The sequence below is a fragment of the Cygnus atratus genome, chromosome 7 (genome assembly GCF_013377495.2).
Source record: "Cygnus atratus isolate AKBS03 ecotype Queensland, Australia chromosome 7, CAtr_DNAZoo_HiC_assembly, whole genome shotgun sequence".
NCBI lineage: Eukaryota > Metazoa > Chordata > Aves > Anseriformes > Anatidae > Cygnus > Cygnus atratus.
Genome location: NC_066368.1, coordinates 14,822,668 through 14,845,931, shown reverse-complemented (window position 1 = coordinate 14,845,931; position 23,264 = coordinate 14,822,668). Strand labels below are relative to the sequence as shown.

The following is a 23,264-nucleotide window of genomic DNA, read 5'->3' as shown; positions in this document are numbered from 1 at the left end:
CCAGTGGCTGAATGTCCCCTTCCCTGGGTGACACAGGGGCGCGTAGCCCCGGGTGACTTGGTGGCTGCGTGCTCTGGGGCTGGGGTCCCGCTGTAGCTGGGAGCCTGCCCCTGGAGAATTGTCCCCCCGGGGTCCTCTGGGGACAGCGTGTGCAGAACGAGGGGTGCAAAGCGGGGGGCTCCCAGCGCATGGGTGCAGCCCTGCCTGCGTGCTCACAGCCTGCTGACCGCTGATCCTCTGCCTGTAGGAATTTCTTTGCATGCTCCGCGAATCTTTGTGCTCCGTCCTTGCAGCCTTTGGGTTTTGTGTCTTTTTTTTTTTTTTTTTTCCTTTTTTCCCCCTCCAGCCTCTCCAACAAAGACACCTATTCTCCCCTCGCGCCCCCCGGGGATTTACACAGAAAGCTCACCCTCAACACGGCGAAAGAAAGGCCGGGAGAGGAAGCTCGCACAAAATGCGGTGTGTGGCTCTTTGTCTGCCCTTTGTAACGCCGCTGCACAATGCGCTGCCCCGGCCACCCACCAGACCCCAGGCACCCAAGGTGCCCCCTCGGCGGGGCAGACACCCGCGTCCTGCCCTCCGTACGGGACTTTGGGATTCTCCCCTGCACCACCCAGGGCACAGCCCCGTCCTTTGTGCTCGGGAGAGGGGAATTTGGCAGGGAAAGCCCTGCCATGTTCCAGCCGCCCCCCCCCCAGGCTGAGTGCTGGGGGGGGTCCTCCCATGAGGGGCTTCCATCATCCCGCTCTGACGGCTTTTAACATGCTAATGACCCTCTGCAGGGCAGGAGCAGCTCTGTGTAAAACCCATGTTCAGCCCTTGGTCATGGACATTTGCTCGGAGACACGTTGTTAAATATTTATCCAACCCGCCTCCCCCCCCACCCAGTGCAACACGCATTAACAATAGCGACCGCCCCGGCCCCTTCCCCCTCACCGGGGACATGTGGCTCCCAGCCCATGACAGCTAACGTTATCGTTTGTACCTGTGAATTATTGATAAGGGATAAGATAAGGGATAAGAAAAAATAACGAGGGGCAGGAGCTGTTTGCAGCGCAAATCCTCCTCCCGCTGCAAAACGGGCGGCGGGACCCCTTCCCTGCTGTTGTGCATGCCTTTGTGCATGGCAGCCCCTCTCCCTGCACGGGTCCTGTCCCCTCTCGGTGACCTGCACCCTCCCCGTGCCCCCTGCTGCCTCCGGGGAAGGCATCGCCCGGCCCCGCAGATGGGGTTTTGCAGGGGGAGCTTTCCAGCTGGCGAGGCTCAGGGGGGGCTCAGGAGGTCTCGGGGCTGGAGGAGGGAGAGTGGTGCCCGGATTTGTGGCCGCCGATGCACGCTGTCCCCAATCTGTCCCTGGATAAAGGGGGATGAGGCTGCTGATCCCCTGGAAAGCAGCGGTGTGGGCTGCAGCCCTGGGAGGGATGGATTCTGTGCTGGCTCAGCGCTGGGGGCTGAGCAGAGGGGCTTGGTGTGGCTGTCCCCAAGGTGCAGAGGGGACAGTTTGTCCCGGAGAGCTGTTCGGCCAGCCCTGCCGTGTCTGGGCTTCGGCTGCCTTGTGTGAGGCGCTGGGATGCTGCTCGCGGGGCTGCAGATGGCTTGGGGGGGGGTCTCGTTGTAGCTGGTGTGGGCAGGCAGATTAAAACCGGGGTGCCTTTTTAAGCCAGTCCAAAGCCTGGCTTTGATGCACTTAGCCCCTCAATCCCGCCCTGCTTAGCAGAGAGCTGGGGCATTAGCGTGCGCAGCCTGGCCCGGTTTGGGGTCGCAGATCTGCATCCCTCGGTTGGGAGTGCCAGGGACAGGCAGGGGCGCTGCTGGCAGCTGCAGCAGGGAAGGGATGAGTGCAGCCCAGCGGGTGGCTGACGCTGGCACTGAAGCCATGGGAGCGCGAGCGGTCGCCTCTCCCCACTGCCCTTCATGCTCCCCGACTTGCCCCTGGTGTGCCACAAAGGCAGGCCAGGCCCCTCAGACATCAACTTTGAAGTGTGAATTTCAAACGCCCTGCGAGTTTGCGGGCAATTACCCGGTGCTGCTCCCTGCCTTCGCTCCCAGCCCTCTCTCTTGCAAACCTCCTGCTCTCTGCTCTGGTTTTAGGGGAAGAGCCCGGCCCCGGAGCAGCCACGGGCCGTGCCGGGCTGCGTAGTGCTGCTCCTGTGTGCAGAAGGGGAGATGCTGCAGCCCTTCAGCATCCCATGGCCCCCAGCTCCATCCCCGCTGGGTTCTCCAGCCGAGCAGGGGAGACCAAACCCAGCTGTTCTCTGGCCAGAGGGGTTCAGTGGGTGCAATGGGGACCTCCAGGTGCCCATCGGGGTGGCTGGGGCACTGTGGGGTGCTCGCGTGTGTGGCTGGGGCTGTGCAGGGGCTGGCCCCATCCCTGCATGCTGTGCAAGGCAGAGGCAGGCGGTGTGTGTGAAATGGGCTTCACACGACATCAAATGCACCACATTGGGGTGGAAATTGCCTCTCCGAGCATCTGAGCAGCTCCCCGCTATCTCCTCGTGCCTGCCCGTGGTGCTGGCTGGGCTGATAATGCATAAAATACCCGTTCCCCTCCAAGCTGCGGTGGCTGGGACCTCATCTCTGGGCTCACAGACAATTTGCGTTAATGCTTACCTAACCAGCTCGGGGCTCCCTGGCATCCCCTCTGCCTTTACTGCCATGATCGTGCCGAGGGCTTTTGCTCAGGGGCTCAGAGTTTCTGGGCTGCAGCCTTTGTGCTCCACGAATCCCAAACCCTAATAAAAAGCTCAGCCAGAAGAAAGGGTCCTTCTCCCGATTCACATGAAGCCATGTCCCAGATCCCTTCCTGGCCAGCAAGCTGCATTGTTCCCTGGCAGGATTTCAGTGGGAGAGCCGGCTAATTTGCAGTATTTTACATACCTAATATGTTGTCAGAAATGCTTTTAAATCCCTATAATATTTAATTAGGAGGTGGCTTTCGGCGTATTAGGCGGGAACGGGTCCGTCTAATTAGCTACTGGTGATTTCATACCCGGGAACATAATTACGCTAGGTACAAGCTGGAGGCAAGCTCCCACGTAGGCACTGGTCCTGTTTGGGAGCTGCTTGGGGGTGCACAGCGGGGTTGCCCTGGCTGCTGTGGGCAACCTGGGGACAGGCGAGGTGCTGCAGTGTGCCAGGATCAGGCCGTGGCAGGATCAGGCCGTGCTCCCTCGCAGCTTGGGGCTGCTGCTGCTTCCCGCCAGGCTCTGACACCTTCTTGAGACGTGCTTGTCTCCAAACCCTGGTATTTTTAATCTTGGAATCCGACAAAATGTGAATCATCCAAGAGATGTAGGAGCGGGCAGAGTCCTTAGCAGACTGGGGTGTATTTTTAGCCCACATGCATTGGAATTTGACTGTTTCTTAGGGGAAAAACAAAAAAAGGTTTTCAGCTCTGAGCACCCAGCTCTGCCCCGCAGGGATCCCTGGTACCTGCTCTGCATTGCATTGCCCAGCCTGAAAATAAAGGGGCTGTGACCCCTGCCCCGTGCGCTCCTCCAGGAGCTGGGGGGTGCCGGAATGGGACCGTGCCTGGAACCAGGACCTGGCTGCTGGCCCGGGCAAGCAACACGCAGGGCGGGTGCCGCTGACCCAAGGCTGCACGGGGACGGTTCCCATGTGTGTGAGCACTGCCTGCCGTGCATCCCGTGGTGCCAGCCCCGCAGCCTGCCACCGATGCCCCTCATCTCTCTCTTGGCAGCTGCCAGAACTGCCTGCCTGGGCATCCTCCCTCTGCAGGGTATGCGGCCAGGACCCCGCCGCTCGCGAACTTCATCCCCGCTTTAATCCTGGCGGTTGGGAGCTGGGGAGCCGATAATGATGCAGGAGTGTTAATGTCAGCAGGAAACCAGCTTCAATCAGAACTGTTAAAAATAAACCCGCCAGGCCCACTCTGTCAGGGGTAATCAGCCTCGGCGCCTCCTCTCCCTGGGTCCTAGAGCCACGGGCAGAGAGCCACCGGCGTGCCAAGGAGACCGGGGGCAACGCGCTGGGTGCTGGTGGCAATACCTGCACACACAGCCCGGGCCAGCAGCACACACAGGGCTTTGGGGAGCGGTGCAGCCCCGTGAGCACACCTCTCTGGTGCTAGGTCCCATCCTGCGCACCCCGGTCCCCTTCTCTCAGCTGGAACCTGCACTGCAATCCCCGCTTGAGCTGTTTGAAATGCGGCCGGGCATGCGTAACGTGGCAGGGATGGGCACGGAGGAGGAGCAGTAGCAGTGTGCGTGCTTTTTTCTCTGGGACCCCCTGTGAGCTGCGTGCTCTGGCACAGCGCAGGTGATGGCAGCGAGCTGCTCAGCCTCTGTGAAACGCCTGCAGTTGTAGCGACCTCCTGGGGAACGCACAGCCTCCGCTTGTCAGCTTCTTGTGGGGCTGTCAGAGCAAACTGGACGCACGGATAACCTGGACCCCAGCCGTCCAGGCACGTCTGCGAGGCTGTGCCCCACCTCGGAGCCAGCCGCGGGCTCTTGGGGTGCCTGGACCTGACGTGAGATGCATTCGGAGCAGAGACGGGCCACGCATCGCTAACCTCAAAGCTAACTAACCCCATGGCAGCTTACAGAGGGACAGGGGCTGCTGCATCGCTTTGAGGCTGACGGGCTGTGCGAGACCCCCAGGCACCCGTGAGCTGCATGCAGGGGGCTCAGTGCCTTGCAGGGTGCTGCGGCTGTGCCCGCTGCTGCTCCACGTGTGGGGATGAGGGGAGAGGCACTGGGAGCACCCAGGCGTGCTCCTGGCACCTCGTTTGTTTCCCCAAAACAAGGAGGAGGGGTTGAACGCAGGAGGAGGTTCGTGGGTGGGAATGTTTGGTGGCCGGAGGGCTGCAGCTGCACTGCCTGCAGCAGGCAGAGGCTTTCGTGGTGTTTCAGTGCCAGGGGCTTCACGGAGCGCTCCTCCGCGGGGAGCCAGCACGGCTCCTGTCCCCGTCCCCTCTGGCACGGCCACCACCGGGTGCTGCCCCCCCAGATCCACCTGGGAGCAGTGCCAGCGGGGTGAGGGCATTGCCTCTCCCCTCACACCCTCTCCTATCAGGGCTGTTCCCTCCCAGCGCTGTGTGAAATCTCTTTTTCCAGCTGCTGAGCAGGATCTGAGCTGTCCCGCTGACAACGTCCCCTGACTGCCAACTCGCAGGGCATCTCACCGCGTAACTCCAGCTGGGTCTCGTGGAGTTCAGCGTCGGTTCCAGAGCATCCTGCAGGGCAGAGGGAGTTTGCTTCAGCCCGTGCCGGAGCTGGGAGCAGGGTTTGGAGCTGCCATCCCATCCCGGGAGCTGCGGGGTGCGAGCCTCTGGGCAACCTCGCACCTCTCCTGGCCAGGCTGGGACAGCCGGGACAGGATTCTCGGCTTGGCTCAGCCTCATTCACACCTCAGAGGAATCCAGGAGGGTCGGCAGGGCCGGCTTCACACTTATTAGCAATTAAAAGCCTCAGAGGCTGGGAGTCAATTAGCTCTGAGCTCAGCAAACCTCAGGACAAGCCCGCTAATGAGAGGTGCAGCCAGCTCCCCGCAGCGCCGGGGCTGGCTGGGCAGGAGAGCTATTTGCTTTTTCATTTGCACTTTGGAGGAGCGTTGCTGCATGGAGTCGGCGTGTCTCTGCTGCCGTGAGCTGGTGGCAGACAGTGCACGCTGTGTGCTGGAGGATGCGAGTTCCCCATCCCGCAGGGCTGGAGCCCGGCATTGCTCCTGGCATGGCACAGCACTGGCACCCAGCAGGGTCCAGCTGGCCTCGGTGCACGGGGTCATGACGGGGCAAGGAGGGACTGACCCTGTGCTGACCACCGCAGGGCTGTGTGGGTGCTTCAGCTGCTGCCCAAGCCCCTCTCGGCCCCTTGGCAGCGACGGAGGTCACGCTGTGCTTGCTGCTGCTGCCCGCTTGCTCGCAGGTAGAGCCTCGTGTGACCCAGCAGCGGGCGATGCAAACGTGAAATGTGGTGCTCCGGGGCGGCAGGCTGCAGGGAAAGTGGGCACTGGGGGAGCTGGAAGAAAACCACACCTTTGTGGAGATTTTTGCAGGGGGTTCCTGCTTCTAGAGGACAAGACAGAAGCAAAAGCGTGGAAGGAGGGAGGAGAGCAAGCTTGCAGGGTGCAAGGGACGTGGAGGTGGTGAAAAGCCCTCATATATCCGTCCGTCTGCTGGAGCCCGGGCAGTCTCAGCCACGCAGCAGGTCCCTCTGCAGGCAGCGGTGCTGGGGCAGGCGCTGTCACTCCCTCGAGTTGTTTTGGTGCGCCAGGGAGCGGGTGGCGATGCCTGGGCCTGGCGTCCGCTCCCCTTCCCGCAGCTAACGAGGTTGCTGGAACAAAGGGACAGCGTGGGGAGGGGGCGGCGACAGGCACGCGGGGTTTACAGCTTGTTATTTCACTTGTGTTTCCATTAGAGCTGCCGCTTTTAACTTGTTTCCCTCTCTGAAGAGGCTCCAGGGTGGGTGGCAGATGCTTTATTCCCCCTCCGCCTCCCGCCCACCCTCCCCTCTTTTCCTCGGCCAGCTCCTCCTGTTACCACAATATCCCTCCCCGCCGAGCGGAGCCCCGTGGCTCTGGATGTGCAGCGCAGCCCACGCGGGACCTGCTCTTGCCCGTGCTCTGCCCGGCTGTCCGAGCGACACAGCTCTCCGGCTGCAACGGGTTGTGCAGCACCTGCGTCCCCCCGGAGGGCAGGCGGTGGGGCTGGGGGCAGCGTGTGCTCCGTGAGCCTCTCAGGGCAGCAGAGCAGCGGGAGGCTTTGCACCTTCACCCTATGCCACGTCTAAATTAGAATTTCTTGGTCAGGCTTATGTGGCTGAGGTGTGTGGTTTGGGGTACGTAATGTTGTGATGTTTAGCAGCGCGTTGCCTTGCTCTGGCAAAGGATTGTTTGGTCTCTCTCCCTCTCTCTATATGTATATATGGGTCTGGCAAGAATGAGCTCAGATCTGCTGCTTTCCCTGGTGCTGAGGTACAAAGAAACACCGCTGCAAAGAGCCCCAGGCGGGGATGGGGCAGCTCCCCTAAGGGAAATGTCTATCTGCAGTTGGCTGGACCTCGGTGGCCGTGACCTAGCGCCCCATCCTGCCCGCCGACTTGTGCCATCCTCCCGTCCCTTTGCAAGGACTGTCCCACAGCCCAGATCTGCCTGGCTCCTGGGGCAGTGGGACCAGGTCCGGGCCCTGTGTTGGGGTGCAGGGATCACCCCCAGAGGCGGCGCGGGAGCAGGTGATGGAAGCGACACCATGCGCCCTGTCCCCGGTGCCCCTCCGGCTGCGCGGGTCGGGCGGCAGTCTCTCTGGCTGCAGGTCACGGTCTCCCCAGCGCGCCGCGAGCTGCAGCACCGGGAGCCAGGAGGATAATGAGATCTTAATAGTCCAATTATATCCCATCGATTTACTCAGCACATAATTGTTGGCGGCTGGGGCCTCCTGATGAAGCGCTCGCTCCGGCTGCCAGTGGGGCCGGCTCGCGGGAGGGCTGTGCCGCGGCGCAGAGGCTGGATGCTCCTCGCAGCAGCCAGCTGCTCGCCCTTGAACCGCGGCAGGAGCAGCCCCTGGGACCCCAGCAGGGGCAGGGACAGGCAGAGATTGGAGCGGGGACCCTGCTGCGGCTGGGCGGGGGAGTGCCAGCATCAGGGTGACCCCGGGTTCGCTGTCCCTCCGCAGTCATTCCTGGGGGACTGTGCTTCTCCTCCCTCGCCCTGGTTGGTGGCAGCAGGCTCCCGGTGACCTCAGGGGTGGCACTTTGAGGCAGGGACGATGCAGGAGGGCGGTCTGCCCCGTCCCCCTCGGCCAGCATGGCAGCTGGGCTGGCGGAGCCCATTGAAAATCGAACAGCCTGACGTAATGCTCACACTGCGGGAGCGCGAACCTGAGGTGGGGCCAGGGGTGGGTGGCACGGTGGGCAAAACACTGCCTCGGTCCCCCAGCTCCCTGCTAGTGCAGCTGCAGGACATCTGTCCCCAGCAGCAGCAGCAGCTCCCCGGGAGGCCGGGACACCTCTCCTCGGGCACCGCATCCTCGCAGCATCACAGGCTCACCGCTACCTCGAGTAAATTGTGGAGCAGGGACATGCTGTCTGTCCCTCTGCCTTGGGAAAAACAGCTTGTGTGGGGACACCGCATTGCTTAATAGCGCCATGGCCCTCGCTTGACTCCTCCGGCAAGGTCTCACCCAGCACAGCACCCCACCACAGGGTGGGGACCCCCCCAGTATTTACCCTGCTCGCCCTGGCGGATGCTGCCAAGCCGGGCTGCCCGCTGCAGGGAGCTGCAGCACGGGGAGCACCGTGTCGGGGGCCGCCAGGCCCTGCCAGCACGCTTGGCAGGCGGCGGGGGGCTCGGAGGACACGGGGCCAGCACCACTAGGAAGCGATTACCTCCCCGCTGCGCCCGGCCCTAATCCCCTCGCGGCGCATGGGGAGCCAGCTCTCCAAACAAGGCTCAATCAGGTTAAAGTGTGAAGTCGGGATTAGCCGGGAGAATGGGAGCGTGGTGACAGCCCCGGCCTCCCTGCCTGGCCGCTGCGGCCCCCTCCCGCCCGCCGGGCTCTGGCAGCGGAGATTAAGGCTGCCGGGGTTTGTTTGCCTGAGTGGGCTCCCCACTGGGAAGTGATGTCGAACAGTTTTTGCTCGGGCGCCCCGCTAAGCGCCAGGCAGGGCGGCGCGCTGGGGGGTTGGCTCCCGCTGCCGAGCCCCTGCCAGCCCCGAGGGGGCCGTGCCCCCCACCTGGCACCACGCCGGGGCTCCCAGCTCATGCCTCCCTGCCCTGCTGTGAGGGCACCGCCTGCTCCGCGGCACGTCCTCGTGTCGCACCGGCCAGCGCCGTGCACGCATTATCCCCCTCGCGTTTTGGGGGATGAGATCCAAGTAGGTGAGTCTCCAAAATCACGACCTGCTGCATCAGGTGCTTAAACACCGACGTCCTGCATGCTACCTGTCAGCACCTGGCCCAGGAGCCTGGCTGTAAGGTGCCGGGAGACAGGGAAGTGAAGCGCGAACCCTCCCCATCTCGCAGCCGTGGGCTGGGGATGGTGGCTGCTAATTAGCAGGCATCTGCTGGGCCAGAAAGCCCTCCAGGAGGTGAGAGTGGGGACAGAAGGTGTCTGCGATGGGGCTGGGCCAAGAAGGGGTGGAAATGTTCCTGGGGAGCAAGCGGGGGGCCTGCTTTGCAGACGGGCTGCAGAGAGCCTGAGCCACACCGTGCCCGCTGAGCGTAGGAGGTGCGAGCTTCCCGGTTCGGGTGAGCGGTTGGCTGCAGCCCCCCCGGAGGGCTCACCCAGGCTGTGGGCAGTGCAGGCATTTGACTCTGCCCTCTGGCACTCACAGGAGAGAGGCTGCACAGCCCCACAGCCTGCTCACCCCTCCTCATCCTCCCCCTTCGCGCCCCCTGGACTATCAGAGCCCTCTGCGCCTTCACCGTGTAGGGAGCTGCGTGGTCCCCGTGCCAAGGGGACGGAGGAGCGGTGGATGGGCCGGCTGCTTGGGCATCTTCTGGGTTCAGCAACCAGGAGCTCCTGAACTTGAGGTCTTAGAAAAAAACCTAGAAGCAAAACCAGAAAGGACAGACAGGGTGTTAGGAGGGGTGCGAGGTGGCGCTGGCACGGCCGCCGAGGGTGCGGGGAGCCGTGTGGCGGAGCGAGGAGAAGCCGTGCCATCTGCTGTTTCCTCGGCGCCAAAGTGTAAAGCAAACATAGCTGGGAGCGACGAAACACCAGGAGGGAAGGGGCCGGGCCTTGTTCTAACGCCGGGGACTGAGGATCCCGCAGGCAAAGCATGTGTTTGTCCTGTTGTCGTCAGCTGGGTAACCGTGCCGGCAGCGTGCGCGCCGCACCGGGGCCTTGCTGAAACCCTCGCATCCAGCGTCTGTCCCTCTTGGCTTCAGTACCCCGAACGGCAGCACCTCATCGGTGCCTGCCACGAAAAGCTGTGAAGGGGAGAAGCCTCGCGGAGTAAGTTTTGCAACCTTCTCGCCGCATTTGCCTCGCGAGCTGGAAGTGAGCAGCTTGCAGGCAGACGCCGGGATTCGCTCCCCGGGCACGCCGGGGCTGCCGTGTGCTGCGAGTGGAGAAACACGAGCGAGGTTTCGGCCTCCTGCCCCAAAGGACGCTGAAGCAGGGCTCTGGGAGCAGGCAGTGCAGGTGTCTGCTGAGCTGAGGGGCTCCTGGACCCCGGGGAGGCAGAGGGAATGGCAGCATGGGGCACAAATTTACTCCCCGGTGTCCAGGTCCCCATTGCCTGCTGTGGCTATGGACCCTGAGGTTGGGGTGGGCTGAGCTGGTGCCCCCAGAGCCCACTTTGCAGTGAGGTTTTTGGCCATCACGCTTGTTAAAAGCCAGCCTGGATGCAGGCAGGGCATCCAATCCCCTGGTGCGCAGAGCGGGTGATTGCACGGACGGTGATAAATTAATGGCCTGATTATTGGTGCCCTCTGAAGCGCGGGGCAGGCTCCATGGGAATGCCCGTTGGAGCCACCGAGTGTAATTACCGGTTAATCACCAGGGACCTGTAATTATAGCAGTCACAGGGTATTTAAGTGCTGAGGGTTTTCCCGGAGCTGTGCCCTGCTGCTCTGCTCATTGGAGCCAGAGGACGCCAGTGCCAGGGAGCCCCAGCCACATGCAGGCCCCCTGGATGGAGCCAGGGTCACCTCGGTGTGGCCAGTGGGGCTGCAGGTCCCTGGGGGCCAAATTATGGTTGTGCAGAGCCCCTTGGGCATCCCTGGATGCCATGACCCCACCTGGGGACACACTGACCCCGCGCAGCATCGTGTCGTGCAGGCACTGCTCATTTTCCTTCCTGCCTCTTTCTCCCGCAGGGACCTGAGCGAGAACTTCATCCAGGCCATCCCCAGGAAAGCTTTCCGCGGGGCCACCGACCTCAAGAACCTGTGAGTGGCAGCAGGGCCGGGCGCGGGCTGGCTCGGAGGAGTTTGGGGTCGGCTGGGCAGCGGGCAGTACGGGGAGCCAGCCGGCGGCCCTGCGCTGTCCCAGCAACGCTCCTGCTGCTTTCTCCCGTAGGCAACTGGACAAGAACCAGATCAGCTGCATCGAGGACGGTGCTTTCCGTGCCCTGCGGGGCCTGGAGGTCCTGTAAGTGGCCAGGGGCCAGCTGCAGTCCCTAGCCCATACGCCCTCCCTCGCCTCTCCATCCATCCACCCCAAAGTGGGGAGTGGGTGGGTGCTGCTGCTCCCAGGGGGTTGGTGCCGCCTGGACCATCTCACGCTCCCCTTTACGACCTGGCCGCCCTGACCTGCCCCCCCCGCCTTCCTGCAGGACCCTGAACAACAACAACATCACTTCCATCCCCGTGTCCAGCTTCAATCACATGCCCAAGCTGCGGACCTTGTGAGTGTGGGGGCCGTGGGGGCGGGAGGTGACGGAGGGGTTGGAGGGGACACCCCTGCCACCCTCCAAGCGAGGTGGCCTTGGCAACCTGGGGAGATGCCCTCAGGTTCCCCATGACTGCTTCTGCACCCTCTCCATGTGCCAGTGGCATTTGGGTTGGGGAAATTGGGGCCACCAGAGCTCGGGGTGGTGGGCAGGGGGCATCCCACAGCCGCTGACCCCCCGTCCGCCCGCAGCCGCCTGCACTCCAACCACCTCTTCTGCGACTGCCACCTGGCCTGGCTGTCGCAGTGGCTCCGCCAGCGCCCCACCATCGGGCTCTTCACCCAGTGCGCGGCTCCGGCCCAGCTCCGCGGCCTCAACGTGGCCGAGATCCAGAAGAATGAGTTCAGCTGCGCTGGTGAGGGGGTCGGGGAGGTGGCGGGCACCGGGGCGGGGACACGGACGGGGGGCACAAAGTCTGCCCCGTGGATTCAGCCCACCTCCGCTGCCTGGGCTCAGATGCGCGCCACAAGCTCCAGCCCTGGTGTGGGGACACCACGGGGACACCTGCACCCTGTCGCTGTGACAAGGGGGTGTAAGTCCGTGCCTGCGGAGCTGCGTGCCTTTTGTATGGGGTTGGGGCACAGAGGGACCTTGTGCACCCGTAGCTCCGTGCCACCAGGGTCCCTTCCCGGGGCGGTGCCACCCTCCTGTCCCAGCCCTTTGCAATCCCCGTGCTGGCCGCTTCCCCGGCAGGACAAACGGAGGCGGCACGTGCCCAGCTCTGCAGCTTGTCCTCCGGCTCCTGCCCGGCCATGTGCACTTGCAGCAACGGCATCGTGGACTGTCGGGGCAAGGGGCTGACGGCCATCCCCGCCAACCTGCCCGAGACCATGACGGAGATGTGAGTGCGGGGCCGCGGCGGCGGGGACCCTGCAGTCACCGCCGGCACGGGGTGGCTCGAGGCGGGGGGACATGGGGACGAGTGCCCCTGCGGGGCAGCGGGCCTTGCCCTTCTCTCACACTGCCCAGGTTCATCCCTGGATTTAGCTGCATTAAAAATGTAAATAGAGAAATAATCTCCTTAGGGGAATCCAATTACGGCGCAAAGCCCCTGCTGGGATGCGAGGCATGCGAGGCAGCCGGTGCCCCCAGACCCAGGCTGCTGGGGGGAGGAGGTGCTGCCCCGGCCCCCAGTGCTGCCCTCTGTGCCCCCCACCAGTGTGGTCCCCCCGTGTCACACTCCCTGATGGAGAAAGCCCTGACCACAAGCTGCAAGTTGTCCCCAGTGCTGCTCCGGTGGGGTGATTTATTGCAAGCCTGGGGTCTTGCAGCCCCCCCAGCTCATCCATGGGGTGCTGGGGCTCGGCCAGCCCCGCAGCCCTCACCTCTCCTCCTTTTTATTGCAGACGCCTGGAGCTCAACGGCATCAAGTCCATCCCCCCTGGCGCCTTCTCCCCCTACAAGAAGCTGCGGAGGATGTAAGCGTGCTCCCCGACTGCTCCAGCACCCCACACCCCTCAGGCCGCTGCTGGGAGGACCCCAGTGGGAGGACGGGGCCATGGGGTGAAAGAAAAATGGGGTGAGGCCGCCTTGTTCCTTTGGGTTTCAGAGACCTGAGCAACAACCAGATCTCGGAGATCGCCCCCGACGCCTTCCAGGGGCTGCGCTCGCTGAACTCGCTGTGAGTGCCCGCACGGGGGGCACGGGGCGCAGGGTGGAGGTGGCACCCCTGGGTGCTGCCCAGTGCTGCCCCCACCCGACCCCTCACACCCCCCTTTTCTCCAGGGTGCTGTACGGCAACAAGATCACGGACCTCCCCAAGGGCGTCTTCGGGGGACTTTTTGCCCTGCAGTTGCTGTAAGGCTCCGGTGGGATGCTCCGCGGGGACACTGGGGCCGTCAGTGCCATCGGCCGTGGCACCACACAGGAGTTCAGGGCTTGCCACATCCTCACCTCCTGCCTTCCCCGCCAGGCTCCTCAACGCCAACAAGATCAACTGCGTGCGGGCGGACGCCTTCCAGGACCTGCAGAACCTCTCGCTGCTCTCGCTCTACGACAACAAGATCCAGAGCCTGGCCAAGGGCACCTTCACCTCCCTGCGGGCCATCCAGACCCTGTGAGTGCCCGCACGGCTGCGGGGCGGCGTCCTGGGGGATGCCGCAGCGGGGTCCCCGTGTGGTGGCAGCAGGTGTCCCCCCCCCCCCCCGGTGGCTGCTGGTCACCCGCTGCCCTCGGCGCAGGCACCTGGCCCAGAACCCCTTCGTCTGCGACTGCAACCTGAAGTGGCTGGCGGATTTCCTCCGCGCCAACCCCATCGAGACCAGCGGCGCCCGCTGCGCCAGCCCCCGGCGCCTGGCCAACAAGCGCATCGGGCAGATCAAGAGCAAGAAGTTTCGCTGCTCGGGTGAGAGCCGTCCTCGTCCCCCTCCTGCAGCCCTCCGTCCCCTGCCGTGCACTCGGTGGTGCTGACGTGCTTTTTCTTTCTGCAGCCAAGGAGCAGTATTTCATCCCAGGTAAGAGGCAGTGGTGCTCACGCAGGACCCTGAGGTCTGGCCCTGCGTTTCCCATATTTTCAGGTTGCTGAGGTCTGGGTGCTGCGCTACCAAAAGCACTGGGTGCTGGGAGGGATTGCAGCCTCAACCATGCCGTTATCCCCATGGGCACAGATGGCTCCAGGTGCAGAAGGGCTCTGGCTGCAGCACCCCACATTCCCAGGACAAATGTCCCTGCGGATAACGTCCCCTGTGCACACCCCCCCCACACACACGTTGGGCACACAGGGGACCGTAGGTGCACATTTCGGACTGGCTGGGGCGCGGGAGGGCCAGAGCAGCACCCGGCTGGGTGCAGCCCCCAAGCCCCTGCCCTCGCGCAGGGACGGAGGACTACCAGCTCAACAGCGAGTGCAACAGCGACGTGGTCTGCCCCCCAAAGTGCCGCTGCGAGTCCGGCGTGGTCGAGTGCTCCAACCTGAAGCTCACCAAGATCCCGGAGCGCATCCCGCAGTCCACGGCCGAGCTGTAAGAGCCGCTGCCCTCCCCTCCCGCGGCCGCAGCCTCACCGGCGCCGGGTTTCGCTGAGGGTTCGGTTTGTGCCAGGCTCTTCGCAGCCATCTCCTGAGCTCTTTTCCCTGCTGCCCACCCCAGGCGCTTGAACAACAATGAAATCTCCGTCCTGGAGGCCACCGGCATCTTCAAGAAGCTTCCTCATCTGAAGAAAATGTGAGGATCAGGCAGGCACAGCCCTGCCGGGAGTGCCTGGGGGGTGGGAAGGTGCATGGGGTCCTGATGTCGGGGTGCGAAATTGGGGCACATCCCCCCCGAGGGACCCCCGCCATCATGGGGTGCTCGTTGGGACTCAAGGTGGCAGGGTTCGGGGTGCAGCCAGGGCAGAGCCCCCCTGTCCCAGCCTGCTGCTTCCTCCTCCCTGCAGCAACCTCAGCAACAACAAGGTGTCGGAGATCGAGGACGGGGCGTTCGAGGGGGCCGCGTCCGTCAGCGAGCTGCACCTCACCGTCAACCAGCTGGAGTCGGTGCGCAGCGGCATGTTCAGGGGCCTGGACGGGCTGAGGACCCTGTGAGTCTCCCTCCACCATGGGAACGGGGATGTCCCTGCTCCTTCTGCCCCTGCCCATGCCACCAGCCTGGTGCTGTTGGCATCGCTGCGGGGCCAGCTCAGGAGCGCTGTATCCAGAGCTGGGGCTGGTGTCAACTACAGCCCTTGGGGGTGGGCAGAGGCTTCTCCAGCCACCCAGGTCCTGCCTGAGGTGTGCACAGCCCGGGCACGGCTATCAGGTGCCCTGATCCCCCCGCAGGATGCTGAGGAACAACCGCATCAGCTGCATCCACAACGACAGCTTCACGGGGCTGCGCAACGTGCGCCTGCTCTCGCTGTACGACAACCAGATCAGCACCATCGCGCCGGGCGCCTTCGACACGCTGCAGTCCCTCTCCACGCTGTACGTCGGGGGCCCCAGGGCGCTGACCCCACCCCGGGGGTGCTCACAGACCACTTGGTGGGAGGTGGAGGCGGATGGGGGTCCTGGCCCTTCGGCTGTCCCTGTCGCACCAGGGGTGCAGGAGGTGCAGCAGACCCGGGGGGGCTGTCCCAGGTCTCAGGTGGTGCCCCCCCGGTTCCCCCCCGTGTGCAGGAACCTGCTCGCCAACCCCTTCAACTGCAACTGCCAGCTGGCCTGGCTGGGGGACTGGCTGCGCAAGAGGAAGATCGTGACGGGGAACCCGCGGTGCCAAAACCCCGACTTCCTCCGGCAGATCCCGCTGCAGGACGTGGCCTTCCCCGACTTCAGGTGTGAGGAAGGTAACTCACATCCTCCCGTCCCAGCGCCGTCCCTGGTCCCGTGCCAGCCACCAGCACCCCACGGCGAGCTGGGGTCCCCCCACCCCTTGGTGCCCTCCCCTAACGATGCCCCAGAGCTGGGCAGAGGGAGCGGGCAGGGAACGTGCGTGTCGAGAGAAAAGCCCCTTTTTAAAGAAAAATTAGAACAGCTTTTCAGCCCTCTAGAAAATATTTACAAACGAATCATCCCCCTCCAACTCGTCACAGCCCTGCGCCTTGCCTGGAGGGGTTAGATAACGTACGGCCGTCCTGGGGCTGCTGCTTGCCCTTCTCTCTGCAGTCTCGGTGACTGCAATTTTGCCTGAAAATGGCAAAAATCCGAACAGCCTTGAGCTGTCTGTCCGCACCCATCCTGGTGGGGTGGCAGTTTGGGTGCAGGAGCAGGACTGCATGCACCCAGGTGCTGCACCCTTGCTTTGGGGCGAGGGGAGATGATGGGTGCGGGTGCTGCAGGTATAAGGCACCAAGCCCAGCCTCACGTGGTGCCTGCAGGGTGTCACACCGTGCCCTGGTGACACTGTGGCTCCTCCTTGCCCTGTGCAGGTCAGGAGGAGACGAGCTGCATCCCGCGGCCCCAGTGCCCTCAGGAGTGCACCTGCCTCGACACCGTGGTCCGCTGCAGCAACAAGCACCTCAAGGCCCTGCCCAGGGGCATCCCCAAGAACGTCACGGAGCTGTGAGTGCCACATCGAGGGTCTCCCTTCCTTATCCACCACTCTGCTGCAGGGTGTCTGGGGTCAGGGTGCACCCCTGTCCTGGCTGGGGGCAAAGGGACCGTGCCCAGGTGCTACCCCAGCACGGTGCTGAGCCCCTCTGCAGCCTCAGGGCCACCAAGGGTGGTGTGCAAGGGCTGCTGTCACAGCGCAGGGTCCCCAGCAGCCTGCCCCGTGCACGGGCTGTGCACATGCATATGCATGACACCCCCTCACACCCCTGCTCTGTCTCGCATCCCCCTCCTCTCCCCGCATCCTCCTCTCTCGCACATGCCTTGCGAGTAGTTACGGCCGCCCACGCTCGCGGCGGGTGTGTAAAGGCAGCACATGTCTGCCTGCACACACACACTGCTGGGGAACTGCCCCCGGGGACCCGCATGTGGGGCCCGTGGGTGTGCGAATGCGTGTGCATCCCGGATCCCCGGCAGCCAGGGAGGCCCTGGGATCCCCGTGGGTGCAGGGAGGGAGGTGATGCTGGGGGTGCTCCTGCAGCCCAAAGCCTGTGGGGGGGCTCCGTGCAGAAGTGGGACGGCAGAGGGTGCTTCTCGGCCACCCCAAGGTGCTTCCCTTCTCCCTTCAGCTACCTGGATGGGAACCAGTTCACCCAGGTGCCGGGGCAGCTCTCCACCTTCAAGTACCTGCAGCTTGTGTAAGTAGCCAGGGGCAGGAGCCCCGGCAGCCGGTCCCTCTGCTGGGACCCGTGGGTGACAGCTCAGGCTGTCCCCGTGGTGTGACGCCCCCCATGAGGGCAGGGATGCGCGCAGGGACCCCTGTGCTCTGCCCACAACACGGCTGGCTGGGAGCAGTGCCTGGGCACCCCATGGCCATCAGAGCCGTGCGGGTGGGTGGGCAGCCAGCGGGGACGAGGCAGGGCTGGCCCCAGCCCCTGGGCTCTGTGTTTTGCAGCGACCTGAGCAACAATAGGATCAGCTCCCTGAGCAACTCCTCCTTCACCAACATGAGCCAGCTCACCACCCTGTAAGTGCGCTCCCCGGGCTTGCAGCCTGCCCGAGTTGTGGGGGGATGTTCCTAGGGGACCCCAAAGACCAGGGGTGCCGGGGACAGCAGGATCTCCCCTTTCACCTGGGTGAAGGGGTGGCTGAGCTGCCGGGGATGCCGGCGGGCAGGACGTGGGGTGGCTGGCGGGGGCGTGCAGCTTCTCGTGGTGCTTGCCGTGCTGTGTCGCCTCCTCCTTCCCTTGCGCAGGATCCTGAGCTACAACTCCCTGCAGTGCATCCCGCCGCTGGCCTTCGAGGGCCTGCGCTCCCTGCGACTGCTGTAAGTGCCTGCCCCAGCCCTGCTCACCGCCCCGCACTGTCCCCACGTCCCCATGTCACACGCAGGGGACCCGGAGGCGCTGGGATCACGGGGCTCCCTGTTCTCCGCAGGTCTCTCCACGGCAATGACATCTCCAGCCTCCCCGAGGGCATCTTCGCAGATGTCACCTCCCTGTCCCACCTGTGAGTATCTCCTGCTCCAGGCAGAGGGCTGAACGCAGGTTTGGGAGACCTGCAAAAGCCACGGGGCTGCCTAGGGGCTGTGCTGCCTCCCCTTCCCTTTGGGCTGGTGCTGGGGGAAGTGTTTGCAGGGTGTACCAGTGCTGTGCCGGCCCTCCCTATGCTGAAAGCCCTGGTCCAGGTGTGCACATGCCATATCTGCTGTGCTGTGGTAATGTGTTTGCTGCTCTCTGTGCCAGTGGCTGGTCCTTCTCCTGGCACCTGGGGCATTTTGGCTGCTCCTGCTGATGCTGAGAGCATCTCACCGTCTGGGATGCTCTCAGGAAGACCCCCTGCCCTCGCCATCCCTGCCCCTCGCTGCGAGCAGCAGGACTAGCAGCCCTCCGTCTCGCCATCCGCCGGCAGTGACAGCCCTGCACAGCCCCGGTGCTGCCGGCTCGTGCCGCTGCTGCCTCCTCAAGGCCTGGCACCTCTCCCGAGCACGGCGTGCGCCGTCCCCACTGCATTGCGTCCGCCCGGCCTGTCTTACCCCAGTGCTTGCCCGTGCTGCAGCGGTGGGAGATTTTTTCCCTGCATTTTCCAGGGGTGGCAGATAAAGTGCCCTTCCCTGCAGTGGGATGGGGGCTCAGGGTGTTTTAGCACCAGGGCCGGGGACGTGGGCAGGAGGGGAGGCACCGCAGCCCTCAGGGCCCCCAGTTTTGCCCTTCCTTCCCCTGCAGAGCCATCGGGGCCAACCCCCTGTACTGCAGCTGCAACCTGCGCTGGCTCTCCAGCTGGGTCAAGACCGGGTACAAGGAGCCGGGCATCGCCCGCTGCGCCGGGCCCCCCGACATGGAAGGGAAGCTGCTGCTCACCACCCCTGCCAAGAAGTTTGAGTGCCAGGGTGAGCAGCGCCTGTGCTGTCTGTCTGTCTGTCTGTCCATCCACCCGTGCCCTCCGTGGGCGAGCCAGGCTGCCTCCTGCTCCGTGCACGGCAGCGATGCTCCGTGGGCATGAGGGACACCGGCACGTGGAGGATTTTATCAAATAGGGTTTCTTCGGTCCCCTTGCTGGTGGCAAATCCCTGGTGACCAACATGCACGTGGCCGTTCCCGCTGCCTCCCCGTGCTCACGGCCGCATCCCTGCTTCCTTCCCCGCAGGGCCCCCAGCCCTGAGCATCCAGGCCAAGTGCAACCCCTGCCTCTCCAGCCCCTGCCAGAACCAAGGCACCTGCCACAATGACCCGCTCGGATCCTACCGCTGCGCCTGCCCCGCCGGCTACAAGGTAGCGTGGCCCTGGGGTCCCCAGCTGGGGTGGACACGTCCCTGCACCGTGTGGGGTCACAACACGGGGGCTCTGCATGCCTGCAGCAGCCGGGGGGGGACAGGGCACGGTGCCACAGCCCCCTCCTCGCTCCCACCGCTCCCTCCATCCCCAGGGCAAGGACTGCGAGGTGCCTCTCGACGGCTGCTCCTCCAAACCCTGTGCCAACGGCGGCACCTGCCAGCCCCAGGAGGGGGAAGGAGGCGGGTTCAGGTGAGTGCTGCATGGGGACCCGTGAAATTTGGGTGTTGGGGCAGCAGCATGGAGCAGTGGCACCCCAGGGACATGCAAGGTGCTTCCTTTCTCTGGGACATCGCACTCGCCCGGGTCCTGGAGACCCGGCAGCTCTATCCCTCTGCTGGGCACTGGTTGCAGCCGTGGTACAGGGCAGGATGCGGTCCTGATCCAGCAGCCATGCCCCTGCCTAACGCTCGCTACCCCGAATGCTTCAGGCTTTTCTGGGAACTGGGGCACAATTAGCAGCCGAAAATAGACGCCGGGCTGCAGGCGGAGGAAGGCTGCGCAGCCTCGTGGCCTCCTGTGCTAAACGGCCTCTCTCAGCCCGTTGTCTTGGCAACTCAGCATCCTCGCCGAGCGCCCGGCTGGGCTGGGCTGTGCTGCTCCCTGGGCAGCTGCAGGGCAGGGGTGCGCAGGGCCCTGCTCCCCGGAGCCCCCGTGTGCACGTGTGCTCCGTGCCGAGGTTGTGTGCCAGTGTTTTTGGGGAGATCGCCCCCAAAATGCTGTTTTCTGCCTTGTAGGTGCCTGTGTGCAGTGGGTTTTGAGGGCCCGAGCTGCCACACCGTCAGTGACCCCTGCAAGGAGCATAGCTGTGAGAACGGGGGCTCCTGCGTGCCCGGGGCCACCAACTACACCTGCCTGTGCCCTGCCCGCTACACAGGTAACTGGCGTGGGAGCCAGCTGGCGCCACGGCCTTGCCATCCCATTAGCAGGACGTGCCCGGTGTTTTTCTGGGGTCTAAGGCTGTCCCCCGGGGTCTGGAGCTGTGTGGGGACCCGTCTGGGTACCCCCTGGCACCCCCTTTCTGCCCCACAGGGGATTTCTGCGAGCAGCCGCCGGATTTCTGCTCGGCTGAGCTCAGCCCCTGCCAGCACGGCTCCACGTGCATCTCCACCAGCCAGGGGCCCAGGTGAGCCCTGGCTCACAGCGGGGTTGTTTCTGGGGGGGCTGCAGCTTGCAGGGTGGTGGGGGGCCACTGGGGAGGGATGCTGGGGAGTCGCAGCGGGCTTGGGGCAGCCGTGATCCCCATCCTGCCCCAGGTGCGAGTGTGTGCCCGGCTATGTGGGGAGCAACTGCAGCGAGGACTTTGACGACTGCCAGGACCACCGGTGCCAGAACAATGCTCGCTGCGTGGACGAGGTGAACGGCTACTCCTGCCTCTGCACCGAGGGCTACAGGTACCGCTGGGGGGCCTAACGGGGGTGTCACCGTGCAGGAGGGACCAGTCCTGGCCACCACATCCAGCCATCCCTGCAGCGTACGAGGAGAGGCCATCCCCGTCCCCATGGTGTGGTCCCCGGGAGGGACCCCAGGGCAGGGCTTGGCATCTTCATGTCCCCCTGGTGCTGCTGGCACCGGGCAGGGCAGGTGGGGACCCCAACATGGGTGGGTGCTGCCAGCATCCCGTGGGATGGGGGGTGACAGGGAGGGAGGTTTCCCAGCCCCGTGCCCAGCGCGCCCTCGGCCCCGCAGCGGGCAGCTGTGCGAGATGCCGCCCCGTGCCGCCGGCCAGCCCGGCCCCTGCGAGCGAGCCGAGTGCCAGAACGGGGCCGCCTGCGTGGAGCGGGGCACCCGCGCCCTCTGCCAGTGCCTGCCCGGCTTCGGCGGCCCCAAGTGCGAGAAGCTGCTGAGCGTCAACTTCGTGGACCGCGACACGTACCTGCAGTTCACCGACCTGCAGGACTGGCCCCGGGCCAACATCACCCTGCAGGTGAGGGTGCGGGGCCATGCAGGGCGGCGGGGGGAAGCTATGGGGTGCGGGGTCCCACCTCTCCCACCCCCAGGTCTCCACGGCTGAGGGCAATGGCATCCTGCTGTACAACGGCGACAGCGACCACATGGCCGTGGAGCTGTACCAGGGCCACGTCAGGGTCAGCTACGACCCTGGCACCCACCCCAGCTCGGCCATATACAGGTACCGGCCGTCCCTGCTCCCCACGGCCCTGACCCCGTTGCGCGGGCACGGTGCCACACCGGTGGGACAGGGTGCGCCCCGGTGACACGGCCCTCCCTGCCAGCGCCGAGACCATCAACGACGGGCAGTTCCACACCGTGGAGCTGGTGACCTTCGACCAGATGGTGAACCTCTCCATCGACGGCGGCAGCCCCATGACCATGGACAACTCGGGCAAGCACTACACCCTAAACAGCGAGGCCCCGCTCTACGTGGGAGGTACGGGGTCAGCAGGGCAGTGGGGGTGGCAGGGGGTGGCCGGGCACACGGTGATGGCCCCGCTCTCCCCAGGGATGCCCGTGGACGTCAACTCGGCCGCCTTCCGCCTCTGGCAGCTCCTCAACGGCACCAGCTTCCACGGGTGCATCCGCAACCTTTACATCAACAACGAGCTGCAGGACTTCACCAAGACGCGGATGACGCCCGGCGTGGTGCCGGGCTGCGAGCCCTGCCGCAAGCTCTACTGCCTGCACGGCATCTGCCAGCCCGCCGGCACGCACGGCCCCGTCTGCCACTGCGAGCCCGGCTGGGACGGGCCCCACTGCGACCAGCCCCGCGGCGGCCCCTGCCAGGGGCACAAGTGAGTGCCCCCGCCCCGCCGGCTGCCCTACGGCACCGGTTCTGCCCCACCGCAAGTGGCCCAGCCATTGCCAGGCGGTGGCCCTGCCATGTCACACCCGCACCGTGCCATACCCGTGCCGGTGCCACCGTGCCGTGCGTGTCGGTGCTGTGCTGTGCCACGCAGCAGGCACCTGACGGCCGTGGGTGCCCGCAGGTGTGTGCACGGGCTGTGCCTGCCCCTCGACGCCCTCTCCTACAGCTGCCAGTGCCACCAGGGCTACCAGGGCGCCCTGTGCAACCAGCCGGCCGCGCCGCCCGACCCCTGCCGCCTCCTGCCCTGCCGCCACGGCCGCTGCCGCCTCACCCCGGGTGGCCAACCCACCTGCGAGTGCCACAGTGGATACACTGGGGCCCTGTGCGACCAAGGTAGGTGGTGGGGCAGCGGGAGCCAAGGTGGCGGTGCCGGGGGGACCGCGCGCCTGGCTGAGTCCCGCTGTCCTGCAGAGCTCGAGTGCCGGGGGGAGCCGGTGCGGGACTACCACCAGGTGCAGCGGGGCTACGCCATCTGCCAGACCACGCGGCCGGTGGCCTGGGTGCAGTGCCGGGGTGCCTGCGGCGGTGACACCGGTGCCAGCTGCTGCACCGGGCTGCGGCCGCGGCGCCGAAAATACGCCTTCGAGTGCAGCAACGGCGCGACCTTCGTGGAGGAGGTGGAGAAGCCCAGCAAGTGTGGCTGCAGCCAGTGCCTGTGAGCGCCGGGGCGCAGGGGCTGCTGCGGACACCGGGGGGGGCGGCAGGGAGCCCCCGGCGCCAGGACCTTGCTTTACCCCGCAGCCCTGTGGCCATGGGCCAGGACGTTTCCGAAACCCCGTCCATGTTTCTCGGAGGAGCCCGGCCAGCCTGGCGGGTCTGGAGGAGGGTAGATGTGTTGCATCTAGAGGGTTGGAAAAAAAAAGGAAAAAAAACAAACAAACAAACAAAACAAATGTGTAGATAGAGAATTTTTTAAGAACTGCAGCTACACATGTGTATCCGATGTGGGAGCTGTGCCTGGCTGCTCTGCCCCTATGCCTGCTCTCCCCTTGTCTCTGCCTTCTCCCCTGGCGAGGGGAGCACGTGTTCCCACTGCGTGTCCCCCCCCAAGCAGCCCAGTCCCTTGTGTCCAGCTGGGGGCTTTCCAACACTTTGTGCTGGACCTGGTGCTGCAGAGCCTCGTGTGCCATGGCAAGCCAGGGCTGGCAGGGGGGGGGCCGTGCACCGCAGCCAGCACCCCTGGGCCCCAGCACCCCTCCCTGCCATGGACCCACCATCGTGCAGCCAGCAGCGTGCCCAGCCCCATGGCACTAGGGCTGGGGTGCTGGAGCCCAGGGCGCTCCAAATGACCCCAA

General features: G+C 64.9%; 1 protein-coding gene across 1 annotated transcript in view; it reads left to right on the top strand.

Annotated features, from left to right (window-relative positions):
* Window positions 1–22,628, top strand: part of SLIT1 (slit guidance ligand 1) — a 33,177-nt gene extending 10,549 nt beyond the window's left edge. The window contains 37 exon segments of the mRNA XM_035540701.1: window positions 10,780–10,851; window positions 10,982–11,053; window positions 11,238–11,309; window positions 11,546–11,709; window positions 12,048–12,195; window positions 12,701–12,772; window positions 12,904–12,975; window positions 13,080–13,151; window positions 13,267–13,410; window positions 13,535–13,698; window positions 13,784–13,807; window positions 14,170–14,314; window positions 14,441–14,515; window positions 14,727–14,870; window positions 15,109–15,252; window positions 15,445–15,611; window positions 16,194–16,326; window positions 16,944–17,012; window positions 17,270–17,341; window positions 17,570–17,641; window positions 17,752–17,823; window positions 18,540–18,703; window positions 18,961–19,085; window positions 19,240–19,337; window positions 19,883–20,022; window positions 20,178–20,271; window positions 20,402–20,539; window positions 20,835–21,072; window positions 21,146–21,276; window positions 21,380–21,479; window positions 21,482–21,534; window positions 21,607–21,631; window positions 21,633–21,741; window positions 21,744–21,781; window positions 21,783–21,895; window positions 22,091–22,302; window positions 22,381–22,628. Of these exon segments, the coding sequence (XP_035396594.1) occupies window positions 10,780–10,851; window positions 10,982–11,053; window positions 11,238–11,309; window positions 11,546–11,709; window positions 12,048–12,195; window positions 12,701–12,772; window positions 12,904–12,975; window positions 13,080–13,151; window positions 13,267–13,410; window positions 13,535–13,698; window positions 13,784–13,807; window positions 14,170–14,314; window positions 14,441–14,515; window positions 14,727–14,870; window positions 15,109–15,252; window positions 15,445–15,611; window positions 16,194–16,326; window positions 16,944–17,012; window positions 17,270–17,341; window positions 17,570–17,641; window positions 17,752–17,823; window positions 18,540–18,703; window positions 18,961–19,085; window positions 19,240–19,337; window positions 19,883–20,022; window positions 20,178–20,271; window positions 20,402–20,539; window positions 20,835–21,072; window positions 21,146–21,276; window positions 21,380–21,479; window positions 21,482–21,534; window positions 21,607–21,631; window positions 21,633–21,741; window positions 21,744–21,781; window positions 21,783–21,895; window positions 22,091–22,302; window positions 22,381–22,628 (4,195 nt within the window).
* Window positions 22,629–23,264: the final 636 nt, after the last annotated feature.